This window comes from Sinocyclocheilus grahami, unplaced genomic scaffold, assembly GCF_001515645.1.
Source record: "Sinocyclocheilus grahami isolate Dianchi unplaced genomic scaffold, SAMN03320097.WGS_v1.1 scaffold334.1, whole genome shotgun sequence".
Taxonomy (NCBI): domain Eukaryota; kingdom Metazoa; phylum Chordata; class Actinopteri; order Cypriniformes; family Cyprinidae; genus Sinocyclocheilus; species Sinocyclocheilus grahami.
Window position 1 is genome coordinate 145729 of NW_015505513.1, and position 12626 is coordinate 158354.

Sequence of the window (12626 nt, forward strand, 5' to 3'; positions counted from 1 at the left end):
AGTTAAATTCCCTCTGTTATAAACTAACACCAAATCCGCTCAACCAAATCCTTTCTATTCTGTTAATATATGCAAATTAGCGCATATTTGGTTACAAAATGTTTCATTTGCGTATTAAAAACATTTCAGAAAACATGAAATACCACAAATTGTGTTAATGTTGAAATCTAACAGTTTTTATGATAAAGAATGAATTGTGATCTAAGATTAGGGCTTTTTGGGTCACCCACTTAGAAATGAAACCTTTAACTTGGAACGAATGTATGTTACATAAAATAATATAAAATAACAGGAAACCCTGCCTCTTTAATGTGTAATAGATGTATTTGGTGTTTAGTGACATGGCATACATTAAACAAGACAACCTCTAATTCTTATACAAATACTTTGATAACAGTTTTGTTTACAAAAGCTGTTCAGAACAAATACGTTTATTATAATAAGAAGCTATTAATAAAATTTTTTTTTAAATAAATAAAAAGCACATACCTGATGTAAAACCACATTGGTGTCTGGGATTAAATAGTGAGGATATGAGCACAGGTTGTCCTCTTGCAGCACAGGCGCTTCATCTTTTCACTCCATACAAACTTCACTTCAACACCAGATGTCCTCTCTCAGGTAATGTTCGCGCACTATTTTCACTATACACTCCACCAGACAAATGTCTTGGATTTCAGCATGGTCCATATAACTGTACAGACGGCGCTTTTGAGGAGCTGTTCCACCAAAACACACCACGTGTGCGCCAACTAAATATTATTGCGGAGTGATTCAGAAACGGAAAGGTTCGGTTTCGTATTTTGAACAGCATAGCAGATAAAACGCACATAAAAAATGACACGCAGTGTATTTGTTTGAACTACACCCTTTTAGGGAGGCTCCAAGCAGCCACAGTATATTCTGTAGCTAGTCCCTTACCGTTCTAAACACTTCGAATGCTATCGACTGGCCATTTTGATGTATTTCATGGGGTGGGGAGATGGTTTACCTTAGCACACCACCAGAGAGCAATAGAGCCCTTACTATCCAAGATGAGGCACGTCAATGTGTGTGGAAAGTGCTGCAAAGCTAATGTCTTTGTACGTGTGTATATATATTTATGTTCACATACTGATTTGATTCTCTCAGGTTCAATTTACAATTTAGTTCTTAGTAGGCCTTAAGTTGCAATGGAGCACTGCTGAAAGCTTTTTGTGATGCCTACTAAATGTTTACAATGTGAAACAATATGTAATGTAATTTAAAATTATGTATTTTAAAGTAACATATAATGTATTTAAAATACATTTGAGTATTTGTTTACTTTATTACTATTTCAATTCTTTATAACCCTAACATTTCAACATTTTGATTTCAAAATCATAATTTCCTTTATTTCATTTATAGATGTAGAAAAAAAGACACCATCACACAATCTTTCCAAGTTTTCCCTGGCACCTGCTTAATACCCCTTTTAATACAAAAGCTTTTTATTTCAGATAAATGCTGATGTTTGGATATTTCTGTTCATAAAAGAATCCTGAAAGAATGTAGTCGACTGTTTAAAATATTGAAAATAATCATAATAAAAATGTTTCTTGAACAGCAAATCATAGGATTTCTGAAGGAGCATGTGACACTGAAGACTGGAGTAATGGTGCTGAAAATTCAGCTTTGATCACAGGAATAAATTACATTTTAAAATATATTCAAATAGAAAACAGTTATTTTAAATAATAAAAAAATATTTCACAATATTACTGCTTTTACTGTATTTTGGATCAAATAAATGCAGGTTTGTTGAGCAGAAGAGGCTTCTTTAAAAAACATAAAAAATCTTACTGTTCAAAAACGTTTGAGTGGTAGTGTATACCTATACCTCAACCCTAAAATAAATGACCTGCATGGTTTCCTGAAATGTAAAACCAGCTACCATCAGAAGCATAACTAATTCAACTATTAAAAAAGAGTAAGCTCTATTAATTATACCCAAAATGGTTTATGTCACACTAGCTCATAATTCTATGATGATTAATGATCATTATTTGTTTAAACAAAGTTTCTAAAATATATTCTGTTTAGGACATTATGCACTTTGCATAATGTTAATAACAGCCACCTGTGTGTTAATTAAAATTAAAATCTGTTCATGAACAATTTGAGACCTTGTTTTTTTATATAAAGATGGTATACCCATTCAGAATTGAAAGAAATATGATTATTTCTATAAATGTAAAAATTCATGCTAATACAATATTGGATTTATAAACATTTCCCGCTTTTATAGTGCATTCTGTCCTTAGATATTTGTTTTCAGAGCAGCGCGGCTTGAAGGTGACTGGCTATGTTAAAAGTTTAAGAGCTTAGTTTTAAAGTTGTAAGGAGTTCACATCATCAGCATTCATATAATTATATTCTGATATACACATGAGTCAGAGCCCTAGATCACTAGAGGGCAGAATACATTCCTGAATGATTCACTGAATGATGAACCAAAAGACTCAAACACAAATACCTAATAACCAAATAATCCATAATCATTCGTATGATTGTTACTTGGCTGAAGCTTAGCTGTAGTAATGTCGTGTTTCAATACAAATGCTGCAGTCTGCAGGCTCTTATAAGTGTGAGAGAAAATGTGTGAGTGTTTCAGTTGGTGTGTTTCCTTAGATCCCAGACAGATAGGTCAGAAATTACAGTCTTGCGCGTACAGTCTTACCTAGCCGGTTCCAAAACTGTTTTCTTCTAATAACTCAGCAGAGCAAACAACTGCACTGCTGCCTTTATTCATGACTCACACAAAAGCCATACTTTGAAATATGAAGAGTGCTTTACAGTGAACCACATGCTATGAGAAGAAGAGGAATTATTATGCTACCTTTCACTGTGCAATCATACAACACTAGAAAATATGCCTGCAATTCAATTCTTTTCAGTGATTAGGAAAATACATTTTACATGAATAGGAAATGACCCATGATCTATGTAATCTATGATTTTTTAGCATGCAATCCTATATTGAAATATATTGCCCTATCTCAATAGTGATATTGCCATATATTTGAGATATAAAGCTATATAATTTTCACACATGTACATTCTGGGAGATGAAGATATAAGTGTATAACATATAAAAAATCCCCATAGTAAAATATGTGTTTGTACATATGTAAATAATATCTATGTGATTATTTTTTATTGGGTATTACATGTATCAACCACATATGTCAACAAAATATATTTTAATTATACATGCACCTTCACTAAAACAACATACATACAAAAATCTGTATGTTTATACACATTTATGTAATACATTTCTTAAATCTTTTATTTTTACTTATATAATATCAACATATTGAGAGGTTTTGGGATGGATTTACATTTGCAGTATTTGTATGGGCTAGATATATATGTTAATATATAAAATTTGTAACATTTCTAATAGATTTCATCTATGGAAACATATTACAAGTAGGTATGTTTGAAATGAACTTACTCTTACTGATTTAAAGTTTAAAAACGGGACAGATTTTACAGTATAGCATTATCATATCATTCAGAGTGATAATCCTTATAGTTATAAATGTTATACATACTATTATATGTGTATGTGGGAAAATACCATTCAACCATGATATTATGTAATCACAATCTGTCTTCTGAATTCCAAAAACGACCATTATTGTTTGGGCTCAGTCTCTGCAGATGAGCTGGTCGGGGGTCTAGGGGGTCTTTGCCACCAGCAGGTGCAGAGCTGCCTTGATCTCACACCCCTCATTTATGTTCCCTGGCCTTGGAGAATCAGATCCCCTTTGTGTTGACTCTTTTCACTCACCCTATACACAATGTACAAGCCCTCCAGATAAAAATCGAGGGTCATTATGTATGGAAATAAGGCAAAAATGCCTGCTTAACACGTTAATACAAAGTGTTGTTTGTTAAGGATGCTCAGTACTATTGGATTGTGTTTACTGCATCATTATATGCGGCTTTCTTTTAAAAAACTTAATCAATATTTCACCTAAATATAGAGATTTTCCCTGTGTGTGTGTTTTTTTTTAAATCAAGGTCATTTGATTAGAAAGAAGGCATAATGCACAGATATTTAGAAGAAGGGTTTAAGGTCCATACAAATGCACTGCAATAAATAAATGCATACATACATACATACATACGTGATGCATACATCCATAAAAAATAAGTAAATAAAAAAGTTTTTAGTGTGTTGCATTTTGAGGAATGTTTCATTTAATCAAAATGTGTGTTTTTTTTATTGCCAAAGAAGCATCAGCACTTATTTTTAATACAACAGACATAAAATGAAAAGAAAAGGAAAAATAAATCACAAAAAGGTAGGTTGAACTGTAAGAAAGATAAGATAGTCTTTAGACGTTTGTTGAATAGGCTAGGTAAAATGTAAAATAATCAAATTAAGTAAATACTGATAGCCTATATGAGTGACGTGATTTTCTGGACGCTTGAGTTTTACATTCAAGTCCATTTTTGGATCAAAAATAGTAAAATCTCTTCAGTTGCAGCTCTAAGACACACGCTACTGTTTGTTTGGAAGAGCACGTGACTCTCCTCTGCGGAAAACATGGCTGCGCCCTGTGCCGCTCAATGCTTTTACAGAACAGGTATGTTTACAGTTTACTTCAGGAAAAGTTAGACTTATTTATTTAATTTGTAGAGCATAAAGACTCGGACTCAGACTGTGGCAAGCCAATGACCCAAACGAGACAGTATTCGCTCACATCTAATTTTTAATAATCGCACAACTGCAGTCTACGCGGAATAAATCTAATTATTAATATAAAACCCAAACCTTCCAGCCAAATAAGCGCTGGTTTACAAGCTGCGCATTACTCGGTGACAGTGTTGCTGTGTAGCAATGTAGGTAACGTTAGACAGAGCCAAATTCAGACAGAATTAACGTTACTTTCAACTAGCAACCCTTTTCACACATAACGTTACAAACAATAAAACACTTGATAGAAAGTTACAAAACCATTTGTCTTAATGATTCGACATGAACACACCTCTTTACTTGTCCACTGACATTGATACTCCGTTATTTTAACGTGTAATAATATTTCGCAGTATTACGGTTTTTATTTACAATCAAATAAAGCCTTTGTGAAGAGAAAAGATAGATAGATAATGAAATAAATAGTTATTTAGTTAATCTTATTTCCAAATAAAAAGTGGTAGTATATGGTATGTGCCATGTATGCAGGGGCATAGCATGCAATTCAAACTTTTGTTCAGACTTTCAAACTTTTATATTTACGCCCTCCCATTTTGACCATTTGCACTGTGTCTCAATTCGACTAACTTTTATGTAGAACATTTTGGCGTTTTATACAAGACTACATGAACGAGACTGCAGGAAGGCTGGACTCATGGCACTGTCTTGGAGTTCTTTATTGTATGCTGGTTTGGCAGAGTCTTTGTGAGTCCAGCAGAAGTAAATAGAGTAAGAAGCATACAAACCTCCCTGTCTGCTCAGCCATTTTTTTTCTTTTACAGTTAACCTCTTAAGACCCGAGAAAAGATTTTTAGGAAAAAAATAGTTTTTTTCATGTCTTTACATTGTTTAGAGCATAACATTTTTTTTTTAATTTAATTCATAAGTTATGCTATGTCCTCGGTAGAGGACATCGGGACTCAATTAAAAAAAACAAAACATGAATGAACATGCATAGGCAAAAACAATAGATTTTTTAAATCACCAATACATTTTAGTTTTCAGGATTTTTATTTTATTTTTTTAGCAAACTTTGTATAACGATGATTCTCAACTATGTTATAACAATGATTTGATATACCATTTTTCTTTCTGCAAAATGTGTGTAAAATGGCCATAAATGGGTTTTCTCATTATATACAATGTATCTATAAACTAAATCTAATTTGCCTATTAATGTGTTTTTGGGGCAACATGTAATGAAAAAAGAAAGTGTAATAATGGGAGTAATATTTGACAAGATTTTCATAATAATATATAATATTTCATGGAATATTGAAACATAATTTCTTTCCCTATTCATTTGTTATGTCTCCCAAAATGCTAATAAACATGCTTTTAGTCCCAGTGTCCTCATATGAGGACATGTATGAAATCAACCTCCTGTTTCGTAACAGAAAGTCATATTTTGATTTGAAACCCCATTACATTTTCCTGAGATGTTGATTTATGACAGACAGTTTAAAAATTAGATAGATTTAAATGATAATTACAAATGATTATCATATTTCCATAAGAGTGTCACTAAATTAATATCAGACATATTTGAAGACCAAGGAGAGGGAGTGGTCATAGTGAAACATCCAAACATTTAGTATCTCTGAAAAGCCCTGAATGTGCTCTGTACAGGACATCCAGAAATCCTTAAAACTGTAGCATGTATAGTCTCAGAGAAATACACCAAAATATAATGTCCTCATATGAGGTCACAGGTTTTGAATTATAACCCAAAAGTGAAATGCTGAGTCTCCTGACACAGAATCAGGCCTATTTCAGTAATATAACTAAATAAATAAGAACAGGCAAATATATTTAGGCCTGCTTAATATTTCTGTATGTTAGTTAATGTAATTTAATCATGTTAACACTTTTCTTTCAAGGATTTCAAAGACTTTTAAGATTACTTTCAAGGAACATTTTAGGACAAACAGGAGCATCATAATGAACAATACAGTAGATGCACAAAAAATTACCCAGTTGACATGTCAATGGTTATTCATGAGCCGGTTAGCTGGTTCAACACTTAATAAACCAATTAGGTAAACTCAAACAAAGTAGTTTATCTTTTTTACTGCATTATTAATTAAACTTTTATAACATTTCCATTGTTTAAGAAGTAATGAAGCAATTGATTTTCTACACAACAACAATAATGCACTCTTAAAAATAAAGGTGCTTCACGATGCCATAGAAGAACCTTTTTGTCTAAATGGTTCCATAAAGAACCTTTAACATCTGAAGAACCTTTCTGTTTCACAAAAGGTTCTTTGTGGCGAAAGAAGGTTCTTCAGATTACAAAAAGGTAAGAAAGAGATGGTTCTTTAAAGAACCTTTGACTGAATGGTTCTTTGTGAAACCAAAAATGGTTCTTCTATGGCATCTCTGTGAAGAACCTTTTAAGCACCTTTATTTTTAGGAGTGTAATAATAAACCAAATAATAGAACTTTGGCATACGCTTTTCAGCATACTGTCAGTTGGAGCACACAAATTCCAATCCCATATATTGTTTAGGATAAATAATATATGAACTGGGAATGTTGTCTTTTGGGGTTACAGAGCAATTAATAATAATAAACTGACATTAAGGTTGACACGTGACATTGATGTACTGCAGTCCTGAAGTAAGGATTATATATTACAGCTAAAGCACAAGACAAGTCTAAAGTCGACCACACACATACACACAAAGGGAATTCAGTTCAGTCCACATCCTTGGCCACATCCTTTGCTCTCTACCACCCAAATTGTTGTCACTACACACAGCCGCTACCCCACCTTGGGTTAACCCGCTACTGCCTTTATTCTAAACCCCCCAGCTGCCCCCTCGTTGGTTCTGAGCTACTCCCTTCATCACTGGTATTTTCATCTTTGTAACTCAAGCCCTCTCCTGTGTATAACTGCACTTATTTTGGGCTTTTGACCACTGCGTTTTGGTCGCAGTTCTTTTAAACTTTTTTTTCTGAAGACAAAACTCTGCAGTCCTTGTTGGCATGAGTTACAACATGGTTGTTGATGTGTGGTGGTGGATCTCAGATTATTTTTAATTTGTGGCTCAGATTCAAAATTAAGCATATTATGTGAGCATCATTGGATTGTGTAATTGTATGGACTATTTGTTTACATTGAGATTTGAGAGAGGGAATGGGTTTTTGGCACATGATTCACAGGGTCTGAGAATAGATGTTAACATGACAATATTCGTACATTTGATTGAAATGCCCTGCAACGACATGAAACACAGACATTTGAGTTATGCAAGTGTAGTTTAGAATATAATTCATATACAAACCCGATTCCAAAAAAGTTGGGACACTGTACAATTTAAATTTAAATATTATGTTCCTATATGTATTTATAGGCAAAAAATTGTAATTCATCAGTATGGATTTTATGTATTTAAATTAGTGCTACAAAATAATCTGTTAAAAATTATCAAATGAACTGCAAAAGATCCTTGCTGTGACCAAATGACTTAAACATGCCTGACATTGTAATTATAACATCCCAATTCCCAGGAGGATTTGAATGCACCAATATTTATAAGTTAGGAACAAAGTCACAATTATGACGTCAAGTGTGTTGAAGTCACTTTGGCTGGAGCAAGTTTTTTTTTTTTTACCTCTGCTTCTGCAGCATTATTAATTAAAGTATGTTCATTAAATATGTTTTTGCGTTTTTATGTTTTTATTCAGTTTATGGTGCTGTAAAATGAATCATATATTCTATCGTAATTGTAAAAAAATACTGTATTTTGTACATGCGACTTTATTATTGTAAATGGAAAAAAATGATTGAATGAATTTAAACAAATTTACGGTTAACATGGATGCTGCATCTGTTTTGTCTGCCATGTGTTCTCACCGAAACGCCCCCCGAAAGTTGAGTTTCCTACATATAATTATGACTTTGTGGTGTATGATCTTTCCAAAATGATTTGAACTCACCAATACTTTAATGCTAGCCAAAGGATATGGGGGAAAGAACTTCACAAACTAACACATTGTTTTTCACAGCCCACATTTTTATTAATATAATTTGTCATACTCGATAGCTCTAAATATAGTGCAAAATGAATTTTGAGTTGTCTGATGTAAACTTATTAGGTGATCTGGTTATTTCGTGGTAATGGCATTTTAAGTCACATCTTTTGTACTTTATACTTTGCGTAGAAATAACATCTGAGGTGAGTTAAGCTGGTTAAATATGGCCGCGACTTTAACTTTTCAGCTGCCCGAAGTCGAGTAGGTACTGTATGTGGTTTGAAATTTGCTTTGCGACCGTTAAAAAATATGTTTGTTCTGTATGATACGAATATATGTAGTATGAATGAAATTCAGATATACTACACATACCAGTGAAAAGTTTTTGAACAGTAAGATTTGTAATGTTTTTTCAAGAATTCTCTTCTGCTCACCAAGCCTGCATTTATTTGATCCAAAATACAGGAAAAGCAGCAATATTGTGAAATGTTTTTACTATTTAAAATAATGGCTTTCTATTTGAATATATTTTAAAATATAATTTATTCCTGTGATCAAAGCTGAATTTTCAGCATTATATTACTCCAGTCTTCAGTGTCTCACAATCCTTCAGAAATCATTATAATTTGCTGTTCAAGAAACATTTATTATTATTATTATTATTATCATCAATATTTAAAACAGTTGAGTACATTTTTTTCAGGATTATTTGATGAATATAAAGATCTAAACATCAGCATTTATCTGAAATAAAAAGCTTTTGTAACATTATACATTATACCATTCAAAAGCTTGGAGTCAGTATAATTTTTTTTTAGGTAAGACATTATAGAAAATAATACTTTTATTTAGCAAGGATGCTTTAAACTGATCAAAAGTGATGATAAAGACATTTAGAATGTTACAAAAGATTTTGATTTCAGATAAATGCTGTTCTTCTGAACTTTCTATTCATCAAAGAAACCTGAAATAAATTCTACTCAGCTGTTTAAAGGTCCCATATTGTACACCTTTCTGGAGTTTTATTTTAGGTTTTGATGTCCTTAAGAATATATATTTGCGGTAAAAGTACCAAAAACCATCTCAATATATTTTTACAGCCCCCCTCTCAGGAGCTCTGCTGAGAACAGGTCGATTTTGGTCTGTCTAATTAATATTCACGAGCCTCTTCTGATTGGCCTGTTGTTTTCCGAGTGACGCATGGCCAGGACAACCACAGGTAACTAGGGTCAGCCGACGTCACAGCGCTAGCTGGAGGCAGCAAAACAAAGGGGAAACTGGAGGCGGCCCATTCAAACCAGCGCAGATTCGGCTACATAAGGAGCTTAAAATATCATCTTGTTGTGATGTTGGGTGCCAGAATCGACGTAATACAGCCTAAAATTAGAAATTTGATTGCATATATGCTGCCACTGCCAGAAAAAAAAACGACGACAGCTGTGGTTAAATCCTTTGAGTATAACGTGTAACGTTACAGGTCGGCCGATCTGGTTTTGTGGTTAGTTAACCTTTTCGACATGTTTCCGCGATGTTGTCTGGGGGTTTGGCAAACGGAGAGTGGGACTGTGGGCGGTAGTTCTGACGTCAACTTTTTACGGAAGTCACAACGGTTCGTGAAAAATCACAGCTACTTTATGCAGGCTGTGTGAATTTTACTGTGGACTGACTGTTTTGAAACTTATATGGTAGTTACATAGCACCTAGACCTCAGTTATCATGAAAAAAGCCAGGAAATTTCAGTTTTGACAATATGGGACCTTTAAAACATAATAGTAATAAATGTTTTTTTGAGCAGCAAATCGGAATATTGGAATGATCTCTGAAGGATCATGTGACTGGAGTAACGATGCTAAAAAATCAGATGATGCTGACCTTGTGTTTGCCATGTAAATAGCCCCGATGCTATGTGTTAAAAAAATGAATAAACAAACATCACACTTCTGAGAAATCCACTTCGCAGTGCATAATCACATCCTTTGTTCGTCTCTTTGGCTGTGTATAGGTGGTTCAAGGCTCCTACAGAGAGTAGCACAGCTACCCAGCTGCCATAGAAGCTCATCTGCTGCCCACCAATGCCCACCTCACCGGTGTTTCTTCTGGAAGAAATCAAATAGTTCTCACAGTGTGGTCTGGCCTGCTGTAGTGCGTCCCTCTTATGCTGTACCCAAGGTAATTACAGCCTCAACAAGTGACACTAACAATTTAATATTGATTAAATTGGAAAAAATTATTGATTTTTGAGCTTTATGCATCACAAATGTTCTTTATATATACTCTCTTCTCTCAGCACATCCAGAAGCCAGACTATGTGTCATCCAGCAAAGTGCCTGAGTGGCCAGATTACATAGAGATTAAAGATGAGGAGCAGATCCAGGGATTGAGACGAGCATGTCAACTAGCCAGACACATACTGCTCCTGGCAGGAAAGAGTTTGAAGGTATACTCTACACTTTCCTGGAATTTGAGAATGTAACGGTGAATAAGCTTGATGTGACACGTCCTTGAATTGTTTTTTTTGCAGACGCTGTCACCTATATTGTTTGTTTTCTAGGTTGGTATGACGACCGATGAAATAGACTTTATAGTCCATCAGGAAGCCATTCGTCACAATGCCTACCCCTCTCCTTTACATTACGGGGGCTTTCCGAAGTCAGTCTGCACCTCTGTTAACAATGTAGTATGCCATGGCATTCCAGACAGGTAACTCAGTGCTATCAAACATAAGAGCTTTGTTATGACTGCATGTCTATACTTTTGTTTGTTAGTATATGTGTCAATGGCATGGAACAGTCCTGCTCCTGAAGGGCCAACATCCTGCAGAGTTTAGCTCCAACCTGCTCCAACACACATGCCTAGACGTTTCCAACAGATATGGTCTTATTACTGGTAGATACCAACCTCTGTGGCTCTACCATTGGAGAAAGCGTAACAGCCAACTTGGATCATGCATGCCTGGCTGAATTTCTGTCATTGTGTGACAGTCATTCACTGTTCGCAGGTTCCATAGAAATGAATGAGAAGTGTCTTTAACTGATTCCTACCTCTTTCGAAATTGTCTGTGACTACTCTTATAAAACAATTTTTGCTCAAAATATTTTTCACTCCAAAATAAATGTTTAATGGCAAACAGGTTGAAGATTAGTGGACAGGTTGCCGGTTCATTCATTGATAAGCTGCTTTCTCAAAAAGCATATTGTTCAGCGTATTGACATCCATTCTCTCTAGTGTGCTGCAGCATTACACATTCTTCTGTTAACTTTGGAGACTTGACTTAAAGCGGCTATGTTTCTACCACTTCTAAAGATCTCGGTTAATTAGAGTAGGTGTGTTTAGGGTTGGAGCTAAACTTTTCAGGGTTTTTGCCCTCTAGTAGCAGGATTGTAATGTACTCTTTGTATTTGTGTTGTATTCATTGTTTAAAAACTTTTATACCGTTTTCAAGAAAGGTCTGAATTAATTGACTCAAAAAGCCAAGTAGTGTAACCAAGTAGAAGTAATAACATATTTAGCTTGAATAGATTAGAGTAGGGGTGGGCGATATAACCAAAATCTTGCATCACGATATGAGTAATTTTATATCACGATATATATCACGGTATAGTTATTTTATTTTTTTTCTTTTAATAAGGTTTTTATGATAGTAAAATCTTTGATACCATAGAATTTTCATAATCCTTGTCACCAATGTTGATATCAAACTAATACGAGAAATTTGTTGGAAAAAAAAGTCAAGCTCACTGGAGATAAATAAACAGTCAGTGATGAAATAAGAACAATAAACTAATTACAAGCAATAGGACAAAAAAATACAATAAATAAGAAATACATTGTGTAAATTAATTATTTAATCTATCTATCTATCTATCTATCTATCTATCTATCTATCTATCTATCTATATCCATATATATATAT

General features: G+C 33.9%; 1 protein-coding gene and 1 pseudogene across 1 annotated transcript in view; one reads left to right on the forward strand and one right to left on the reverse strand.

The window, feature by feature from the left end:
• The window catches only part of LOC107602752 (exosome complex exonuclease RRP44-like), a 9110-nt pseudogene extending 8162 nt beyond the window's left edge, over positions 1-948 (reverse strand).
• Positions 949-4548: 3600 nt separating this feature from the next.
• Positions 4549-12626, forward strand: part of metap1d (methionyl aminopeptidase type 1D (mitochondrial)) — a 14047-nt gene continuing 5969 nt past the window's right edge. The window contains exons 1-4 of the mRNA XM_016295325.1: positions 4549-4622; positions 10716-10882; positions 11001-11150; positions 11265-11413. Coding sequence (XP_016150811.1) covers positions 4583-4622; positions 10716-10882; positions 11001-11150; positions 11265-11413 — 506 coding nt within the window. The 5' untranslated portion in view covers positions 4549-4582. The remainder of the gene's footprint in view (positions 4623-10715; positions 10883-11000; positions 11151-11264; positions 11414-12626) is intronic.